This window comes from Geotrypetes seraphini, chromosome 9 (assembly GCF_902459505.1).
Source record: "Geotrypetes seraphini chromosome 9, aGeoSer1.1, whole genome shotgun sequence".
Taxonomy (NCBI): domain Eukaryota; kingdom Metazoa; phylum Chordata; class Amphibia; order Gymnophiona; family Dermophiidae; genus Geotrypetes; species Geotrypetes seraphini.
This window is the reverse complement of record NC_047092.1, coordinates 181,050,581-181,072,582: the sequence shown is the minus strand read 5'-3', so window position 1 is coordinate 181,072,582 and position 22,002 is coordinate 181,050,581. Positions and strand designations below refer to the sequence as shown.

At 44.5% G+C, this 22,002-nt stretch overlaps 1 protein-coding gene across 1 annotated transcript in view; it reads right to left on the bottom strand.

Moving 5' to 3' along the window:
- LOC117366930 (probable cation-transporting ATPase 13A4) overlaps window positions 1-21,287 on the bottom strand; it is a 98,349-nt gene extending 77,062 nt beyond the window's left edge. The window contains exons 1-8 of the mRNA XM_033958988.1: window positions 21,117-21,287; window positions 18,444-18,575; window positions 17,960-18,030; window positions 17,788-17,868; window positions 15,377-15,446; window positions 12,118-12,252; window positions 6,243-6,315; window positions 2,466-2,597 (exon numbers count right to left, since the gene is read on the bottom strand). Coding sequence (XP_033814879.1) covers window positions 2,466-2,597; window positions 6,243-6,315; window positions 12,118-12,252; window positions 15,377-15,446; window positions 17,788-17,868; window positions 17,960-18,030; window positions 18,444-18,575; window positions 21,117-21,287 — 865 coding nt within the window. The remainder of the gene's footprint in view (window positions 1-2,465; window positions 2,598-6,242; window positions 6,316-12,117; window positions 12,253-15,376; window positions 15,447-17,787; window positions 17,869-17,959; window positions 18,031-18,443; window positions 18,576-21,116) is intronic.
- Between the last annotated feature and the right edge of the window lie 715 nt (window positions 21,288-22,002).

Below are 22,002 nucleotides of genomic sequence, written 5' to 3'. Positions count from 1 at the left end.
GCAGGAGCGCTGGGTGTCTGCAATCTTAGTCTATTTTAGAATCTCAAAAAAGCAGTTTAACCTTCTACTATTTGATTTTACTGCATTTAATTGGATACAGGAAATTAAACCATTGTCTGGCTACGACTGGCTTATACATGCTGGATTTAATGCATATCTTATAGAAATCTGTTGAATTTAGAGCTGTTGTACTTTGTGTAAAACCGAAGAAATCAGTTTAAGAGTGTAATATTTATAATATGCTCAAGACTTATCTTGGCTTTTACCGTCCTCATGACGAAACTTTCCTTTCTCTGCTTTTTTCACGAAATAGATTTCTTTAAGTCCGACAGCAGGAATGTTTTCTGGAGGTGTACCCAAAAGTAAACTAAACTAAACTAAACCTTAGGTTTGTATACCGCACCATCTCCGCATGCGCAGAGCTCGGCACGGTTTACAGAGGTTGAAAGGAAAGGAACTACAAAGAAAGGATATAGGAGAGGGACTGAGGAGATAGAGGGGGACAGGATACTAGAGCACGGGAGGTGATTAGATTTTTGAAAAGAGCCAAGTTTTCAAGTGTTTGCGGAAGGATTGGAAGGAGCTAGAATTTCTGAGCGGGGATGAAAGGTTGTTCCAGAGTTCTGTGGTTCTAAAGGGGAGGGATGTTCCAAGTTTTCCTGCGCGGGATATACCTTTTATAGAAGGGAAAGATAGTTTCAGTTTTTGGGAGGATCTAGTCGAGAGCGGGTTTGAGGAATTCCAGAAGAGTGGGATAATGGGAGGGAGGACGCCATGTAGAATCTTGAAGGCTATGCAGGCACATTTATAGAGGACTCTGGAGTATACTGGGAGCCAGTGAAGCTTGAAGAGGAGTGGGGAAACGTGATCGAACTTGCCTTTTGCGAAAATAAGCTTGGCTGCGGCGTTCTGAATTAGCTGAAGTCTATGGAGGTTTTTCTTAGTTAGGCTTATATAGATGGAGTTGCAGTAGTCCAGTCTAGAGAGGATGGTGGATTGGACGAGGATGGCGAAATGAGAATGATGAAAGCAGGATCTTACTTTCCTCAACATATGGAGGCTAAAGAAGCATTTTTTTACCAGGGAGTTGAGGTGATCGTTGAAGGAGAGAGAGGAATCTAAGATGATGCCTAGGACTTTGCTTGAAAACTCAAGCTGAAGAGTGGGGCCGGAAGGTAGAGGGATGGAGGTGGGTAAATGGTCTGAGATTGGGCCGAGCCAAAGTATATTTGATTTGATTTGATTTCTTATATACTGCTATACCGTGAGGTTCAAAGCGGTTTACAATGAAGATAGACATTAAAATAAAATACATAAAAATGGTACTTTGGATTTTCCTAGCTGTCCCGAAGGCTCACAATCTAGCTAAAGTACCCGAGAAAACAATAAATAAAAATAAAATATATCTTTTATAATGGGGCTTATTTTGTAGCTGGGGCAATGGAGGATAAAGGGCTAGATTCACTAACCTGCCCAAATTGGAACAATCCGTTTCCGATTCAGACAGGTCCGATGAATTCACTAACCTAAATATGCAGATGGGGGCAATCGGAGGAATGCCCCCATTTGCCTGCATGGATCGCACGACTTCTTTTTTTTAAAAACTTTAAACTTTTGCGAGTCCGTGGGTTTAACCCGTTTCGAGTTAAAGCCACGGGCAGGCATGTTTGGGGTCTGACTCCCCTGCTCCTATGCGACGGCAGCGGCAGCCTCTTCCTTCCCTTCAGTGTGAGCCCGTGGGTTTAAAGCTGGCGCGGCACTGTGGCGTGCAGCCCCGCTTTAAAAGCACGGGCTTGCCCTGCGGGGAAGGGCGGCAGAAAGCAGGAGAGATCGGGGCAGGCAGGCAGGCGCATTCGGGGCTGACAGGTTAGAAAGCAGGGCGGCAGCAGACAGGGCAGTAGCAAAGAGCTTCAGCAACTGGTCCTGAGCAGTCGCTTTTTGCCAGCCCAGCCGGATCGAAAAAAGTTTGGTGAATCGCGTCCCTGCCTACTTTGCATGCAGTTCCCCTCATTTGCATGCGCGCACCGGAAGCGGATCGCTACACAAGTTAGTGAATACTGCAGGAGGGAAATCTGGTCGCTAAGGGCTCGCAAACCGATCGGTTTGCTTAGTGAATCTAGCTCTAAGTGACTTGCCCAGGGTCACAAGGAACAGTGCTAGGATTTCAGCCCACAACCTCAGGGTGCCGAGACAAGAGCTCTACCACTAGCCAAGGAAAGGGAGCAAAGTTTCTGGTGGTGTCCTGGGAGGAGCTCCCCACCTACAGCTCCCTCTGGGGGAGGAAAGTGGTTTCAAGTTTTAAGCGTAGAAGTTAACAGTTTTAGAACAATCGGCTGCAGTTGTAGGTTTTTATTTGCACTGGCTTCCGGCTTAGAAAACATTCAGCAGTAAAGGATAAAGATGACTTATTAAACTGCTAATAATTCCTCAGAACCTGGCCAATGAAATGATAAGCGAGCTGGTACCTGTCAGCATGCCTTCGTTCACGATACAGCTCCCCTGGATTAGGATGGCGTCACATGATAAGCAAAGCTTCCTCCCCATTAAAACGAGGACATCTCCGGGGACCAAGTAACGAGACTCCATCTCTTCTAAATCTGGAGAAAAATGGAGATCATAAACGTTTGCTGGCAAGGAAAAAAGGATTTCTGATTATTAACAACAGATTTGCTTGAAACACGCTAACTGGTCAATTGAACATCTAGCTTGGAAAAATAAATCCTTAACAACATAAGAATAGACTTTCTGGGTCAGACCAATGGTCCATGAAGCCCAGTGGCCCGTTCTCACAGTGGCCAATCCAGGTCGCTAGTACCTGGCCAAAACGCAAAAAATAGCAACATTCCATTATCTCAGAGTAAACAAGATACCGTAACCCCAAAAAGTAGCAATATTCCATGCAGAATCCCTAAAGAGTAGCAACATTCCAAGCAGAATCTCAAGGAGTAGCAAGATTCCAGAATCCCAAAGAGTAGCAACATTTCAAGCAGAATCCCTAAGAGTAGCAAGATTCCGAAACCCCAAAGAATAGCAAATTCCATGCAGAATCCCCAAAGAGTAGCAACATTCCAAGCAGAATCTCAAGGAATAGCAAGATTCCGGAACCCCAAAGAGTAGCAACATTCCAAGCAGAATCCCTAAGAGAAGCAATATTCAAAGCAGAATCTCAAGGAATAGCAAGATTCCGGAACCCCAAAGAGTAGCAACATTCCAAGCAGAATTCCTAAAGAGTAGCAATATTCCGGAACCCCAAAGAATAGCAACATTCCATGCAGAATCCCCAAAGAGTAGCAACATTCCAAGCAGAATCTCAAGGAATAGCAAGATTCCAGAATCCCAAAGAGTAGCAACATTCCAAGCAGAATCCCTAAGAGTAGCAAGATTCCGAAACCCCAAAGAATAGCAAATTCCATGCAGAATCCCCAAAGAGTAGCAACATTCCAAGCAGAATCTCAAGGAATAGCAAGATTCCGGAACCCCAAAGAGTAGCAACATTCCATGCAGAATCCCTAAAGAGTAGCAACATTCAAAGCAGAATCTCAAGGAATAGCAAGATTCCGGAACTCCAAAGAGTAGCAACATTCCAAGCAGAATTCCTAAAGAGTAGCAATATTCCGGAACCCCAAAGAATAGCAACATTCCATGCAGAATCCCCAAAGAGTAGCAACATTCCAAGCAGAATCTCAAGGAGTAGCAAGATTCCAGAATCCCAAAGAGTAGCAACATTCCAAGCAGAATCCCTAAGAGTAGCAAGATTCCGAAACCCCAAAGAATAGCAAATTCCATGCAGAATCCCCAAAGAGTAGCAACATTCCAAGCAGAATCTCAAGGAATAGCAAGATTCCGGAACCCCAAAGAGTAGCAACATTCCATGCAGAATCCCTAAAGAGTAGCAACATTCAAAGCAGAATCTCAAGGAATAGCAAGATTCCGGAACCCCAAAGAGTAGCAACATTCCAAGCAGAATATCTAAAGAGTAGCAATATTCCGGAACCCCAAAGAATAGCAACATTCCATGCAGAATCCCCAAAGAGTAGCAACATTCCAAGCAGAATCTCAAGGAATAGCAAGATTCCGGAACCCCAAAGATGACAGCGGATAAAGACCCGAATGGTCCATCCAGTCTGCCCAACCTGATTCAATTTAAATTTTTAAATTTTTTCTTCTTAGCTATTTCTGGGCAAGAATCCAAAGCTCTACCCAGTACTGTGCTTGGGTTCCAACTGCTGAAATCTTAGTCAAAACCTACTCCAGCCCATCTACACCCTCCCAGCCATTGAAGCCCTCTCCAGCCCATCCTCCCCCAAACGGCCATATACAGACACAGACCGTGCAAGTCTGCCCAGTACTGGCCTTAGTTCAATATTTCATATTATTTTCTGATTCTACATCCTCTGTGTTCATCCCTAAACTCAATAACTTCAAATCTGGTCTTAAAACATTTTTTCTCAAAGATGCTTATGAGATCTATTCCTACAACTCAGACTATTGGCTTAACACTAAAGACCCCCCTCCTTACCCCATCCATTCTTTCCTTCCCCTTTATATTAATTTCATATTTATCCCTCCCATTTACCCTTATGTAGCATGTTTCGTCCGTATCGTTTATATAAGCCTGTTTCCTACTTTTAAATTTTTTTTTAAAGTACTTTTTAATTCTCTGTATAATTGTAAACCGCTTTGCATTTCAAAAGCGGTATTTCAAGTCCAAATAAACTTGAAACTAGTTTATACCTGAGGCCATGGAGGATGAAATGACTTACCCAAGATTAGAGGAAGCAGCAGTGGGATTTGAACCCCGGTTTACCTGCTGCTCTAGTCATAAGGGGACTTGTATACTGGGAGGGGGGGTGTATGGTTATACATATGCAGGTGCTTATTTTGTACCTGGGGTGATGGAGGTTTAGGTGATTTGCCCAGAGTCACAAGGAGCAGTGACAGGATTTCATCTCACAACATCAGGGCGAGGAGGCAGTAGTTCTACACTAGGCCACGCCTCCCCTCTAGAGCTTTAAATCCGGCACTAGTTTGAATCTTATATTATAGAACTATTTGACCTGTTTCGGCTCTCCCTTGAGCTTCTCTCCACACCCTTAATCAAGTAAGAATGCCATAGCTGAATGTGTGAGCTGGCAAGGATTCTATATGGTAACGTTTAAGGTCACGTTAAAAATTAAAAAACTGAGCCCTTAAAATCACTCAGCTATTGCGTTTTTAATAGATTCCTTAGGCATTGATACAATGTCGGATGTGCTTTGCCGCTGTTCTTACCTCATGTCTTAAACCAGAAGGAGATAGTTTGCAGTGAGCGTTTTAAAGAATGCCTTTTCTTTCACTGTGTGTTGGGTTCATTAGATAACCAAAATGACTCGGAGTGAAAAATCAGTAATAATAACACTTTCACATTAATTGATGCATGATGTCAAATTGTGTTAATGCCAGAACAGTACAGGCTCTACAACAAGTTAAATAGAAGGGAAAAACCTCAGAAAAGGGCCCTCCCACCTCCACAAAAGTGATTTATTCAAGGTGGTTGAGCGGTTTACCTCATTGGCGAAAAACCTTCATCAAAATTGAGAAGACTCTGTGCTGTGCTGTAGAAAACTCAAAAAGATAGAAGAAAAAAAATGATTCAACTTATCTTCAGCTGATCGGTCTCTGGGAGACGCATTCAGCGTCCCACTTCAAAGTCTGATCGGTCGTGCTGCACCCTGAGGCAGCAGATTTGTGAAACGCTGGCCACCGTCGGTGTACCGATCAGCTGAAGATAAGTTGAATCATTTTTTTCTTCTATCTTTTTGAGTTTTCTACAGCACAGCACAGAGTCTTCTCAATTTTGATGAAGGTTTTTCGCCAATGGGGTAACCGCTCAACCACCTTGAATAAACCACTTTTGTGGAGGTGGGAGGGCCCTTTTCTGAGGCTTTTTCCTTCTATTTAACTTGTTGTAGAGAAGGTGTCAAAGTCCCTCCTCGAGGGCTGCAGTCCAGTCGGGTTTTCAGGATTTCCTCAATGAATATGCATGAGATCTATTTGCATGCACTGCTTTCATTATATGCTAATAGATCTCATGCATAGTCATTGGGGAAATCCTGAAAACCCGACTGGACTGTGGCCCTCGAGGAACGACTTTGACACCCCTGTTGTAGAGCCTCTGCTGTTCCGGCATTACACGGGTTGATTAGATAAGCCAGAATGGAGAACTAAGAAATATTTAAAGAACAGAGAAAGACAGAGCGTACCTCCATTCCTTCTGCACACTGTAACCGGAATATTATTATGGGCTTCAACCAGCTTGTGAAGCTTTATAGATTGCTGTGAATAAGGGGGTGAACATAGGGCAATGGGTTAAGCATATCGGTCAACAGCTTTGCATTTCAGCTTCAGGCTATTTGCTCATAGCAGGTATTACATGCTGGATGCGTTAAATATTTACAAGCACTAACCTCCACCCTTTTCTGAAGCTGCGCTAGGGGTTTTTAGCGTGGGCCAGCGAGGTAAGTGCTCCGACGCACATAGGGATTCTATGAGCATCAAATCATTTACTGCGCCGGCTCGCGCTAAAATCCTCTAGAGCAACTTCATAAAGGGAGGGCCCTAAGAAAATCTATTTTATGAGATTTTTGATATACCGCCTTTCTGTTGTACAATCAAAGGGCTTTACATACCGTGTTTCCCCCAAAATAAGACCTACCCTGAAAATAAGCCCTAGCAGGATTTTCGGGGTAGGTCTTAATATAAGCCCTACCCCCAAAATAAGCCCTAGTCCCGGGATTCGCCGGCAGTTTCCCTTCCCTTCCCTCCCTCCCATCCCTTGTGCAGTAGAACCCTTGAGAGAGCACGCCCCCCCCCCCCCCCCCGGAGCACCCGCATCCACTGCACAGCCGAATCCCCTTCCTTCCTTCCCTTCCTCCCATCGGAACCCTGCCGCGAGCCCTAAGTACCTCCCTAAGCAGCGTCGGGTCAGCAGCACTTTAAACAGGCTGCTTCAGCCTTGTCCGCCCATGAATTCACTCTGTTGTTACGCGCAAATGGAATGGGAAGGAGGGAAGGGAATCTGGGCAAGGATCCTGCTGCACAAGGGATGGGAGGGAGGGAAGAGAAGCTGGGCAAGGGTCCTGCTGCACAAGGTTTGGGCGGGAGGGAAGGGAAGCTGGGCAAGGGTCCTGCTGCAAGAGAGATGGGAGGGAGGGAAGGGAAGGGAAGCTGGGCAAGGGTCCTGCTGCAAGAGAGATGGGAGGGAGGGAAGGGAAGGGAAGCTGGGCAAGGGTCCTGCTGCAAGAGGGATGGGAGGGAGGGAAGGGAAGGGAAGCTGGGCAAGGGTCCTGCTGCAAGAGGGATGGGAGGGAGGGAAGGGAAGGGAAGCTGGGCAAGGGTCCTACTGCAAGAGGGATGGGAGGAAGGGGAGGAAAGATACTACACATGTGGGAGAGAAAAAGGAAAGAAGAAGAATTGGGGTCAAGGAGAGGAAGGGAGAGATGATCATGTACATGAAAAAAATAAAAGACTTACCCCAAAAATAAGACCTAGTGCATTTTGGGGCTTAAAATTAAAATGACACTGTCTTATTTTCGGGGAAACACGCTATTGCATACAGATACTTTGTCTTGACTATCTGTGTTATTACGAAGCAACATGTTCCCCACTTTGAACTCAGACCCTCAAAGTTTCAAGTTTCTTTTGTTTTTGATATACCGTTTATCAGGCGGGTATCTAAACGGTTTACGGATGCCTGGCTGGTGGGGATGCTGACGCCCTGGCAGCTGAAGAGATTTTTCTTGCCAGAGCCCCTGCCTCTTGTGTTGCCTGAGCAGCAGGAAGTCGGCAGACACCTCCCAGTGGCATAGTAAGGGTAAGCAGCGCCAGGGGCGGAAGAGTAACCCCCTCCCCCTCCCCCCCTCCACTGCCGCTTGCACACCCCCTTCCCTTTCCCCTACCTTTTAACTTCTCCGGCATGAGCAGCATTCTCATGACGGTATCAGCTCACCCTTTGACGTCACTTCCTAGGTGCGGGCCCGGAAGTGACACCAGATAGAGCGCCGATGCCGACGCGGGCAGCAATCTCAAGCCAGGGAAGTAAAAACGGTATGGGGAAGGCAAAAGGCACCTGCATGCAGCAAGGAGAGGAGCCGGGGGGGGAGGGAGAGGAGGAGGGGTGCCACACCCTTAGGAAAACCACATCCAGGCAGACCGCACCCCCCCCCACTCGGTGCTCCAGCTGTCAGTGCAGCACTTCTGCACATGCTCAGTCCATGCATTGAACTGAGCATGCGAGAAAGGGCTGGTGTCCAAGGCTGGAGCACTCTGCTGGATTCCTGGCTTCTCCCATAGCACAAGAGGGGGCTCCAGTAGAGAATCTCATCAGCTGGTGAGGCTTGAGCAACCCCATCAGCAAAGGTATGTTTTGGTGAGGAACAATGACAATGCCAGTGGCCGAAGGGGGAAGAAAACAGAGAGGAAATGTTAGGCCCCTCAATCCAACCAGGTTCACGTCCACCCCCCCAAAAAAAAAAAATAAAATCAAAGTCTGGCTATGAGGAACATGATGCATTGGGATATATCAGAGCGATAAAAATGTGGGAAATATCATTTATATATATACTTTGTACAAATATCAGAACTTAGGAATAACCATATTGGGTCAGACCAATGATCCAACTAGCCTAGTATCTTTCTTCCAACAGTGACCAATCCAGGTCACAAGTACCTGCCAGAATCCCAAAGAGTAGCAAGATTCCGGAACCTCAAAGAGTAACAAGATTCTGAAATCCTAAAGAGTAGCAAGATTTCGGAACCTCAAAGAGTAACAAGATTCTGAAATCCTAAAGAGTAGCAAGATTTTGGAACCTCAAAGAGTAACAAGATTCTGAGATCTCAAAGAGTAACAAGATTCTGAAATAATTCTAAAGAGTAGCAAGATTTCGGAACCTCAAAGAGTAACAAGATTCTGAAATCCTAAAGAGTGGCAAGATTCCGGAACCTCAAAGAGTAACAAGATTCTGAAATCCTAAAGAGTAGCAAGATTTCGGAACCTCAAAGAGTAACAAGATTCTGAAATCCTAAAGAGTAGCAAGATTTCGGAACCTCAAAGAGTAACAAGATTCTGAGATCTCAAAGAGTAACAAGATTCTGAAATTCTAAAGAGTAGCAAGATTTCGGAACCTCAAAGAGTAACACGATTCTGAAATCCTAAAGAGTGGCAAGATTCCGGAACCTCAAAGAGTAACAAGATTCTGAAATCCTAAAGAGTAGCAAGATTTTGGAACCTCAAAGAGTAACAAGATTCTGAAATCCTAAAGAGTAGCAAGATTTCGGAACCTCAAAGAGTAACAAGATTCTGAAATCCTAAAGAGTAGCAAGATTCTGAAATCTCAAAGAGTAACAAGATTCTGAAATCCTAAAGAGTAGCAAGATTTCGGAACCTCAAAGAGTAACAAGATTCTGAGATCTCAAAGAGTAACAAGATTCTGAAATTCTAAAGAGTAGCAAGATTTTGGAACCTCAAAGAGTAACAAGATTCTGAAATCCTAAAGAGTAGCAAGATTTCGGAACCTCAAAGAGTAACAAGATTCTGAAATCCTAAAGAGTAGCAAGATTTTGGAACCTCAAAGAGTAACAAGATTCTGAGATCTCAAAGAGTAACAAGATTCTGAAATAATTCTAAAGAGTAGCAAGATTTCGGAACCTCAAAGAGTAACAAGATTCTGAAATCCTAAAGAGTGGCAAGATTCCGGAACCTCAAAGAGTAACAAGATTCTGAAATCCTAAAGAGTAGCAAGATTTCGGAACCTCAAAGAGTAACAAGATTCTGAAATCCTAAAGAGTAGCAAGATTTCGGAACCTCAAAGAGTAACAAGATTCTGAGATCTCAAAGAGTAACAAGATTCTGAAATTCTAAAGAGTAGCAAGATTTCGGAACCTCAAAGAGTAACACGATTCTGAAATCCTAAAGAGTGGCAAGATTCCGGAACCTCAAAGAGTAACAAGATTCTGAAATCCTAAAGAGTAGCAAGATTTTGGAACCTCAAAGAGTAACAAGATTCTGAAATCCTAAAGAGTAGCAAGATTTCGGAACCTCAAAGAGTAACAAGATTCTGAAATCCTAAAGAGTAGCAAGATTCTGAAATCTCAAAGAGTAACAAGATTCTGAAATCCTAAAGAGTAGCAAGATTTCGGAACCTCAAAGAGTAACAAGATTCTGAGATCTCAAAGAGTAACAAGATTCTGAAATCCTAAAGAGTAGCAAGATTTCGGAACCTCAAAGAGTAACAAGATTCTGAAATCCTAAAGAGTAGCAAGATTTCGGAACCTCAAAGAGTAACAAGATTCTGAAATCCTAAAGAGTGGCAAGATTCCGGAACCTCAAAGAGTAACAAGATTCTGAAATCCTAAAGAGTAGCAAGATTTCGGAACCTCAAAGAGTAACAAGATTCTGAAATCCTAAAGAGTAGCAAGATTTCGGAACCTCAAAGAGTAACAAGATTCTGAGATCTCAAAGAGTAACAAGATTCTGAAATTCTAAAGAGTAGCAAGATTTCGGAACCTCAAAGAGTAACACGATTCTGAAATCCTAAAGAGTGGCAAGATTCCGGAACCTCAAAGAGTAACAAGATTCTGAAATCCTAAAGAGTAGCAAGATTTCGGAACCTCAAAGAGTAACAAGATTCTGAAATCCTAAAGAGTAGCAAGATTCTGAAATCTCAAAGAGTAACAAGATTCTGAAATCCTAAAGAGTAGCAAGATTTCGGAACCTCAAAGAGTAACAAGATTCTGAGATCTCAAAGAGTAACAAGATTCTGAAATCCTAAAGAGTAGCAAGATTTCGGAACCTCAAAGAGTAACAAGATTCTGAAATCCTAAAGAGTAGCAAGATTTCGGAACCTCAAAGAGTAACAAGATTCTGAGATCTCAAAGAGTAACAAGATTCTGAAATCCTAAAGAGTAGCAAGATTCCGGAACCTCAAAGAGTAACAAGACTCTGAAATCCTAAAGAGTAGCAAGATTTCGGAACCTCAAAGAGTAACAAGATTCTGAAATCCTAAAGAGTAGCAAGATTCCGGAACCTCAAAGAGTAACAAGATTCTGAAATCCTAAAGAGTAGCAAGATTCCAGAACCTCAAAGAGTAGCAAGATTCCAGAACCTCAAAGAGTAGCAAGATTCTAATGATGATTGCCTATACTCTAGTAGCATACGAGGGACCTTCAAAAAGTTTCTGCACTTTTACTTTTTTAACACTATTTATTAAATATCTCAAAAGCAAAATTGCATCACTACCTGCAAGGTGAGCCGGCTTGCCTGACTGACTAGTCACATGACATTCTACGACGCGTCTTCTTACCACTTCTTCCGCCCCAAGCATTCCCCACAAAAAATAGGAAAGTGCAGAAACTTTTTGAAGGACCCTCATATAAGGAATCACAGTACTAATGACTCATTTAATAAAAGTTTTTAGCATATCAGTATAATGTTACTTCAAAAATGACAGGGTATAAATATTCAGCTGGCCGTGGTCAGTAATTGTTTTGCTGTCATAAGCTTTATGCCTAGATATTCAATGCTGGACTATATCCGGTTAAGTTATACTGGGCAAAAATAGGAGTGTTATTTATGCAGGACAAAGCTAGTGAGAGTAGCAGTAGGTGGGATAATGCAGTTATTGCACCCGGCATACCTCATCCTAAATAAGTCATAAGGTCTTTGTGCAAACAGATCAGTGCAGGTGAGGCGAGATAATACCTGCATAAAGCAATGAAAAGTTTACAGGAGGCTATGAGCCCAAATGAGATTTCAATATCAATTACTTTGTTTCCTATTAAATATTTTTCTTTTGGGGGCAGAAGGGGAAAGAAGATTTCCATTGTGGGAACATATCATAATATTTCACAGTGGGTGGGGAGAGACAGCCCTGATCTCCACATCTTTACTTTTCAAACACCAGCAGTATGGATATTCTCAGGCTTACGGTGCAGATTTCCCTAATTGAATCTAAATTGGGTTTTGGAGTATAGCTCTGGGCCTCTGCCTTGCTTAATGGGCCACTGTCTAGCTGGGGAGAAAGGTCCTTGTACTGAATCAGGATTTGTTTCGTTTTCCAGAACCCATTGCTAGCAGCTCACCTTTCTGAGCTCATATAGAGTGAAGGCAATAGAGATGAAAGACATAACTAAAATAGCAATTGAATATTCAAGGTAATTTTCAGATATCCAGAGGCTCACGACAAAGAACTGGAACAAGTAAAATAGATTCAGAACCTGTGTGAGCACAAAAAAAACAGCTCAGGATTAGAATAAACATTGACATCAAATGAAATGAAACATAAATCTACAGTAGACAACATGATTATAGAGGGGCATTTTTGAAAGGACATCTAAATCTGACTTTGGATGTTTCCTGCAAGATGTTCAAATATTGGGTGGAAAAAAATGGCCATTTTTCCAAGAATTTTTCCAAGAATGACCTGATAGACTTCTTAACCTAGCAAGATTTCTATCTGTTTTTGAAAAATAAGACATCCAGATAAAACATTTCCAAAACAAGTCATTTGCATATAGGAGGGGCCAGCATTTTTAATGGGTTGGCCACACAGACATGCCAGCAGAGCAGTGGGACACTTAGAGGGCACTGCTGTAAATTTCACATAAAAAGACCCAGGTACATATCTCACTATAACCCCCTTATACTGTATGGAGAGCCCTCCTAAACCCACCCGTCAACCACCCCAACAGTCCTTATGGCTGCAGGTGTCACCTATATGGCAGTACCATAGGATTTTGATGGGTCACACTTTCCACCATAAATGTATTGGGATATGGCTAGTAAGGGGGTACATGGGGTGCAGACCACTCCGAGCGTCATCTTGCTAAGGGCATGGGACCCCTCCTTCTCCTCTCTGCCCCCCGCTCCTCTCCTTGCTCCCTTTCACTTTCCCTGTACCTTTTTTGACTTCCCCAGTGTGTGGTTGCTGCCCGCGTCGTAATCGGCATCGGCACTCTCTCTGATGTCACTTCTAGGTCCTGTGTCTAGGAAGTGACATCAAAGGGCGAGCCGACGCCAACATGGGCATGTCGCTCATGCCGGAGAACTTAAAAAGGCAGGGGAAAGGGAAGGGGTGAGCATGGTGGGAGGGGGCGGGGAAGGAGCATGTGGGGGGGGGGGGTGTGAGGGCAGAAAAGAGGACAGGGGAGGAGCACCGCCGCTGCAGACAAAAAGAACTACATTCAATAAATGCTACCCAAATTTGGGCACCCCTCCAAAATAATATATTAGTGCTACGTGCTATTCTATAAATGCGCTCAAAGTTGGACACCATTTATACAATAACGCTTAGCGCTGGGATCTGTGCCCAATTTTGGGTGCAAGGATTTGCACCAGCTGAATCCTGGTGTTAATCCTCGCACCTAAATTCGATACAAAACCACCTCATTCTGCAACACTGCATGCAAATTCCAAGGATGCCCCTCCCATGGCCACGCCCATGTTTTGAATCCATGCATAAAAAGGTATACATGCATCTTTATACGAGAGATTATAAAGGTGTACATGTAAGTTCCAATTATTGCAGAAATTGATTTACTAGTGCCCTATTATCAGTGCTAATAAGTTCATTTACCAATTTGTACACACAATTTTGAGTGTCATTTATAGAATTAGGGGTATAGTGACTTTACCATATGAACTGGTGATCTGAAAATTGTTCTCACCATTTTGTTAAGCTGCGAGTCCTTAATTTCTACCTTAACAATGTTCTCTTGCTCTTGTTTGGGCTTCCAGGTCATTCAGGACTGGGCTGCAATGCCATAAGCTTTCATTTAACTCTGACAGGGCTTTTGCCCCATCTTATAGCCCCCCTCATCCTCCCTCAAGATCAGTTATCACAGACCATGGCTCTTTCTGGGACCTGATGAACTTGCATCTTAGATTGTCCACTAGGTGTCACCACTGTGCAATGGCCAGGACTTCCTCCCCTATTTAAAACGGTGAACACACTGACGTCATATCATTTCCAGGCCCATTTTGAGATGCAGGACTAGGTTTGCGCATCATGTCCAACGCTTCCAAACCACTGGCCCACTGTGAATAGCTTTGGTCAGGGTGCCTGATGGTCTAATAACAAAATGAATCGCCACCCTCTCCCCTCCCCCCACCAAAGAGAAAGAAAGCCAGCACTAAATAAAGTCTGACATAGAATACGGAAACTTTTTCTAAAAACCAGTGAGCTCACATGAAAATATTATGCACTCTCCTGGTTATTTCTGCTTTCACAATATTACCAGACTAGTGTTTAAGCCTGTTACATTAACGGGTGCTAGAATATATGGCTGTCTGTCTTTCTTTCTTACTTTCTGTGTCTCTCCCAGCCCCTGTCTCTCTTCCTTTCTTTCTTTCTCCCTCCCGCTGTCTGAACTTCTTTCTTTCTGGTTCTCTCTCTGGCACCCTGTCTGTCTGTCTTTCTTTCTGTCTCTCTCCCTGCCTGCTGTCTTTCTGTGTGTCTGTCTTTCGTTCTAATGTGCTGCCTACCTGCCTGTCTTTCTGTCTCTCCATGGCCCCCTTCTGTCTCCCCTCCCCCAAAGCAAACCAAGATTGCTCCCAGGCCCCCTTTCCCTCTCTGTCCCCTCCACTTCCCTGTGCAGCAGCAGTAGCATTTCCCTCCCACACTACCCTGTGCAGCAGCAGCATTTCCCGGCCTTCCTGTGCAGAAGCAGCATTCCCCCCCACACACACACACACACACACTTCCCTGTGCAGCAGCAGCATTTCCCTGTGCAGCAGCATTTCCATGACTTCCCTGTGCAGCAGCAGCATTTCCCCCCCCACCACACACACACACTTCCCTGTGCAGCAGCAGCATTTCCCACCCTTCCCTGTGCAGCAGAAAGCATTTCCCGGACTTCCCTGTGCAGCAGCAACATTTCCCGCCGCCCCCTTCCCAGCCGCCGCATTGAAATTGAGAGAAAAGCGCTGCACCGTGCTACCGTTGGCTTCGGCGTCTTCTATCCACTGCGGCCAACCCTAGTGGAAACAGGAAGTAGTCAGAGAGGGCGGGCCGCAGTGGACAGAAGACGGCGAGGCCAGCGTTAGCACGGTGAAGCGCTTTTCTCTTAATTGAAACGCGGGTGAGCCGGCGAGAAGGAGGAGGCTTTGGCGGTGAGTGAGGGTGGGAGGGGGGAGTCGCCGGCTGTAGTGAGTTTCTCCGCTTTGGCCGCCGCCTCCGCACTCCTGCTGGCCACGGACCTACTGATCACAGATCAGAGATCACGGAAGCGCACGCAGGTAAGTGTGCATACGCGGCTTGGGTTTTATTATATAGGATATGGCATTTTGAAGATCTAGAATGAAAAATCAATCTTATGGAAAACAAAATCAAAGGTCGCTCACTTCTTTAAAGAGTATTTTCCATATAGGTGCAACTTCGACTTCAATGGTGTTGGGTCCACAAATTGTTCTCCTGCAGGAATTCAATTATAAATTGTTAATAAGGAGTGTTTGCGGTTTCACTGTGTCAAGAGAAGGGATTAAAAAAAAAAAAAAAAAGTGCTTAACCCATAAGGATCGTAGGCCAATTTTTGTGGTTTTGACGACATTTTTATGGTAAAAAGGGCTTGCAGATGCCAAAAAATTGATTTTTTTTGTGAAATATCATTATTTTTTTTTTTTTAAATCAAACTTCTGGCTTATGGACAGTGTGGCAAGTGAATCTTCTCGTCAATCTAGCAACGACGCTAATGAATGAATGTCGGAACCAGTTTGTTTACATAAAGGCAGTATCCTATGGAATCCGTACATATCAAATTTAGAACTGTAGACTATCCCAATCAAAATTTATAGGATTTTAAAGTTATGGGACAAATATGTCCCTTGGTCCTGAAAGGGTTAAGAATGCCTGACAAAGAAAATGTGTGAACCGCTTTTACCTTGACTGATAAAGCAGTAGACATATGAAAAGAAATAAACTAAGCTATAAAAATTACGAGGGGGGCGCTGAGAAGTTCTCAACCCAACCAACCAATTTCCTAAATTCTAAGCGTTCTTTTGCCCCTGTAGCTGAAAAAGTGTTATCTTATTTCGTTGGCAATTTGCAGAAACGAAATTCTCTATTTTGACATAGTTTCAGATCATTGATTAAACCAGGGGTGGCCACACTTTTTTGGCTTGCGAGCTACTTTTAAAATGACCAAGTCAAAATGATCTACCAACAATAAAATTTTAAAAAACACACAGAGAAAATGTTAATTATCATTTGTATTCGGGGGTTTTATCAGAGGTCAAGGCAGATGACTTTAAAATATGCAATGTCACCTCAGTAACAACTATACAAAAATAGACAAATATACCCCTCTCCCCTTTTACTAAACCGCGATAGCGGTTTTTAGTGCAGGGAGCTGGGCTGAATGCCCTGCGCTCCTCTTGACGCTTATAGGCTCCCTGCACTAAAAACCACGATAGCGGTTTAGTAAAAGGGGGCCATAGTGCAAAATATAGACAGCAGATATCAATTCTCAAAACTGAGTCATGAAAGAAGCAATTAGGGAAATACTTAAAAAGTAATTAATAAGAAACCAAAGGATTTTGATTGCACAAGCCTCCTTACCTCGACTCAATAGTTGGTGAAAGCCTTTTCTCCAGAAATAACACAGCGAGTCATTTAAGATAAATGTCTACCAGCTTTGGACAGCAGGAGGTTGTCAGTATGGCCATTCTTTTGGGCAGAATAGTTTAAGGCTTTTAAGTGAAGTCATTTTCCTTTACTTCATGGGTCTTAGTGACCACCTCTGGAATGTACCCAAGCCCAAATGGCTACAGTACAAAAGGAACCTCATCCTGGGTCCTATGGCCAGAAGTCTGGATCAGTGACGTAGTGAGGGAAGCTGGCCCCCTGGGCGGTGGTGCCCTGCACACACACACTCTTCCCCAATGCTTGGGGCCCCCCCCACACACACTCTTCCCCACTGCTTGGGCGCCCCCCCCCCACACACTCTTTCCCAATGCTTGGGCGCCCCCCCCCCCACACACTCTTCCCCACTGCTTGGGTGCCCCCCCAAACACTCTTCCCCACTGCTTCGGCGCCCCCCCCCTACACTCTTCCCCACTGCTTGGGTGCCCCCCCCCCCACTCTTCCCCGCCACTTGTGCACCCTCCTGCCCCTGCATACCTCTTAAAATATTTGCCGTTACGAGCAGCACCTTCCACCAGCTGCTCGTGCCTGCTTCAGTTCCCTTCCGACATCATATCCTGGTCTCGCAACCAGGAAGTGACATCAGAAGGGAGCCGATGCCAGTGTGAGCATCAAGTGGAAGATGCTGCTATGTCGATGGACATTTAAAGAGGTATGCGGGGGGTAAGGGGCACAGAGGAGGAGAGGCATCAGTGCCTCCCTTGAATACGGCACTCAGAGTGGTCTGCCCTCCCCTTACTATACCACTAGTCTGGACTTAAAGGGTCCAATATTCAGGTGTTGGGTGGTGAGCATTTTGCTCACCGCTAATGGCGTTATTCCAGGATATTCAAAGTCCAGACTTGTGTAGACTTTGGCTTTGAATATCTGATTATTTTTAAGCTGATTAAGACAAAGCCGCTTAAGTCAATATTCATCACTTAAGTGGCTATGGGGATAGCACATAAAAATAAGACAGACTTTTATGTGCTACCCCTGACCGCTTAAGAGCCAAATATCAGCACTTAAGTGGCCATTTGCTGACTCTATCTTCAGAATGCCACCAACATAGCTGGCTTTGAATTTGGCGTTAACCACGCTGCATAATTCTTCAGTGGTTCTATGTCATACCTACCTTGTGGCTTGATCTTCACATGTCAGACCAGAGCCATAGTTTGAGTGTATTTCTGAGCAAGAGAGGTTTTCTTCCAACGCTCTGGAATAAATAGCAAGAGGGGTCTGAATTCATAATGAAAGGAGTTTTAAGTCAAAAATCTCTTCTAAGGAAAAATGCTTTCTAAACTCACCCAGCTTTTTCAAACTTTTTTTCTGAAATGATCCAGACATATTTGATTTTCTGTACCGTGATGAATCTGACCTGTAGGGAGAAACGGCACCTTGAGCTAAATCCTGATATTTAGTGAGCTGAAAATGAAGTACCACGGTGGCCAATCCAGGTCACTAGTACCTTGCCAAAACCCAAGGAGTTGCTGGACTTTTCCTCCAGGAACTTATCCAAACCTTTCTTAAAACAAAGGCTCGGTATTAACCTGTTAATTTTCTTCACTCTAGCTGGTGTATTCATGTACCCAGAGCAGAAAGTGCACAGATGCAGTGCGCTTGAATGCAAGATGCTGTATAAAATGAAATTATACTGTATATTCCAAGCAAAAATTGTGTGTCTCGGAACACACCTGATTTTAATTTATTGGAAATAATACCAAAGGGAGATCCTAAAATGGGGGAAACCTTTGTAAAGTCTGATATACCAAAATGTTGACAATGGCTTACTTTTAGGCCCGGCTTTATTATTGCTCTGTAGACAGTGGAGTTTTCATTCGCTGTGTTTGAATCGTCTGAGCTATTCACAGCACGGACACGGACCCACCGCACCTTCCTCCTCAGATACTTTTTAAAATCATCCTGAAGTAAACAGAGTCAGAGGAAATTCTCAGATTCCAATTACACAATTACAATTAGCATTCTGTCTGGAGACATAAAACTCAGTGTGACAAGATATTACCAAATCGCCACAGCCAGCTGAAGGGACTGTGGCCCCCCCTGTGCCATCTTTTGCATTGGAACATCCCTCGCTGCCCACAATCCAGCATCTTGGGGGAGTGGCCTAGTGGTTAGAGCAGCTGCCTCGGCACTCTGAGGCTGAGTTCAATTCCCACTGCAGCTCCTTGTGACTTTGGAGAAGTCCCTTAACACTTTGTTGCCCCAGGTACAAAATAACTACCTGGCTAAAATATGTAAGCCACAGAAAAAGTGGTATATCAAGTCCCACTCTCCCCCCCCCCCCCTGCAATCCACATGCTCCCTCCCAATCCATTATCTGGTATTCCTTCTCTCCGCCGATTGGTGATAAAGGGTGCCAAAATCCCAGTTCAGTATCTCTTCCCTCCGGTGTCAGGTCAAAAGCGCGCCGGGACAAAGGCGCGCCCAGACAATTGAGCGCAGCGCGGAGGTGCGCGCCGCTCAAAATTACTGTTTTTAGGGGCTCTGACGTGGGGTTTTGTTGGGGAACCCCCCCCACTTTACTTAATAGACATCGCGCCGGCGTTATGGGGGGTTTGGGGGGTTGTAACCCTCCACATTCTACTGTAAACTTAACTTTTTCCCTAAAAACAGGGAAAAAGTGAAGTTTTCAGTAAAATGTGGGGGGTTACAACCCCCCAAACCCCCCACAATGCCCCCACAATGCGGCGCGATATCTATTAAGTAAAGTGGGGGGTTCCTCCCCACCCCACCCCCGTCGGAGCCCTAAAAACAGTAATTTTAAGCGACGCGCGTCTCCACGCTGCACTCAATTGTCTGGGCGCGCCTTTGTCCCGGCGCGCTTTTGACCTGACACCCACCCTTTATCACTGGGGCTCTAAGTCAGCGCCTCACCCATAGGTTGAGCCCGCCCACCCACCCATAGTCTTGCAAATCTGCCGGCAGCAGCAGTGTGAAAAGCATCAGACTCCAGTGAGCCCCCCAGGTGTTTCATTTGCCAGCATCCCACCACAGAAAATTGCATCGGAGAAGGTGGAACCAACGGGCTGCTGTCGGCAAGTTCGCGAGACGGGGAGGGAGCGATACTAAACCACAAGCACAGGGTTGCTAGTGCAGGTAGAGCCAGCCCTGCCTAACCACCGGAGGAAGGAAGAGGATCGCACCACTACAGATGGATCGTGAACAGAGAGCACACTCGCTTACTCCCTCCTCTCTAGAACCTGGTTCATAGACAATTGCGCGTAAATATCAACATACCCTATATAAACTTGATCATCAATTGCGCTGAGTTTTATGATCGCGATTGTCTTGCGCAAAATTGTCTTGCGCGCAATTGTCTATGAACCGTTTTATGATCATACCCCCTCCCTTTTCTTGCGCGTGAAGCGTAAATATAAACATACCTGTAAATGAAGAAATGTGGACGTTCGCTCTCACCAGAGGCGAGAAAAATCCGCGCAAGACAAATATTCGTTATAGATCAAGTACCAGCAAAACCAGATCTTTACCTATAATGGACACGGTCAGGCAGCGAAAGGAAGGCGGGAAAGGAAGGAGGACATATATAATGTAGAAACGTAACCATAGTAACGAAAATGCATTCACGTGACTTGTATTTAAATGCTGTTCGGAGAATATATATCATGAGATAACGTAACCATGGTAACGAAAATGCATTCACGTGATTTATGTTGAAAACGCAAAGAGTCAAGGGAATCATACATAACACACGTTGACGTGATGACGTGTTCACGTGCTGTACGTGCGCGTGTCCTCCGATGGTCAAGCGGCCTCTAGTGGCGCGCTGAGTTGTCTTGCGCTGAGTTGTCTTGCGCTGAGTTGTCTTGCGCTGAGTTGTCGCTGCGCTCAATTGTCTTGCGCTGAGTTGTCGCTGCGCTCAATTGTCTTGCGCGCAATTGTCTTTGCGCTTATTTGTCTGCGCTATTTTGTCTGCGCGCAATTGTCTTGCGCGTTTTTGACCTGTCACCCTAGAATCTTCCCCGTTTTTCACTCTAGAAATGGCCTATTGGACAACATAAGGTCGCAGATGTGAAGTTAGTTTCTCAAAGAAGCTAAAACCTATGTCTACGAGGGGGGGGGGGGCGCTGAAAACTTCTCAGCACAGCCAACAAAGTTGAGGCTGTCTCCATCGAGGGCTTTACACTTATCAGTCCAGTGATTTGCCACTTTTGTTTTTCGTTCCATTAGAAGAATACAGAATGAAAAAGGTGGAAAATTGCTGGACTAACGGCCTCTTTTACAGTCCTGAAGCCCTTTAAATCTCTATGGGCTTCGGGGCCGTTAGCGCAGGGCAGCTGCTAGCGCGGCTTTGTAAAAGTGACCGTAAGTGTCTGGCCCTCAATGGAGATTGCCCCAGCTTTGTTGGTTGGGTTGACAACTTTTCAGCGGCCCTTTTTGTTCCTCTGTTTTGCGATCGCAGTAAATAATAAGGTTAACTCCTACCATTGTTCTTAATAATATGACATCAGCTTCTTCCAAAGAACACGGGACACAGTTAGCCCACACGTTCCACTCCGGTTTCCAGTAAAAGAGGAGCAGAAGAATCCCGCAGGACATGAGGTAACTAGCCACGCACAGCGCTCGGCGACAGCCATGGGTCCTGTAACCAAACATCTCCTGCACAATATTTCAGTCCAAAAAGAAGAGAAAAGAAATCATGTATTAGTTTTGAAAAGTTTCCGAGTGTTCTTTTGTGGTGCATACAGGGCTCCTTTTACTAAGCTGCGTTAGCGTCTTTAGCGCAAGCGGCATTTTAGCACGCGCTATGCAGCTAGAACTAACGCCAGCTCAATGCTGGCGTCAGCGTCTAGTGCGTGCAGAAATTTAGCGCATGCTATTCCACGTGTTAATACCCTAACGCGGTTTAGTAAAAGGAGCCCAGAAAGTTGTTTTCTAAGTATAAGGACTTCATTTTTTCATTTTGCTTTGTTTGGGGGGAATATGCCCCCTCCCTTTTTTTTAAATTTAATTCATGGTTTATTTCAATAAACCCATGCCCATGCCAAAAGATTTCCGAAATTGCAAAAATTAACGGAGTAGAACACCTCAGCCAGTTTGATTTTTGGACAGTCCAATTATGAACCAGCTGCACCACTGCTGAGGAATCTGCACTGGCTTCCAGTGAGAGCCTGGATCATTTTTTTTTTTTTTTAATAAATCTTTATTGATATTTAAACTTTGACAATGCAATACAATTATCTGAACATAAATATTTCATAAAACGCATTATTAAACATACAATTTATACTTAAAACATTCATTTTCTCCCCCCTACCAAATTTACTACAAAAAGACAAATTATGTAATTATAATATTATAATTAAGTATT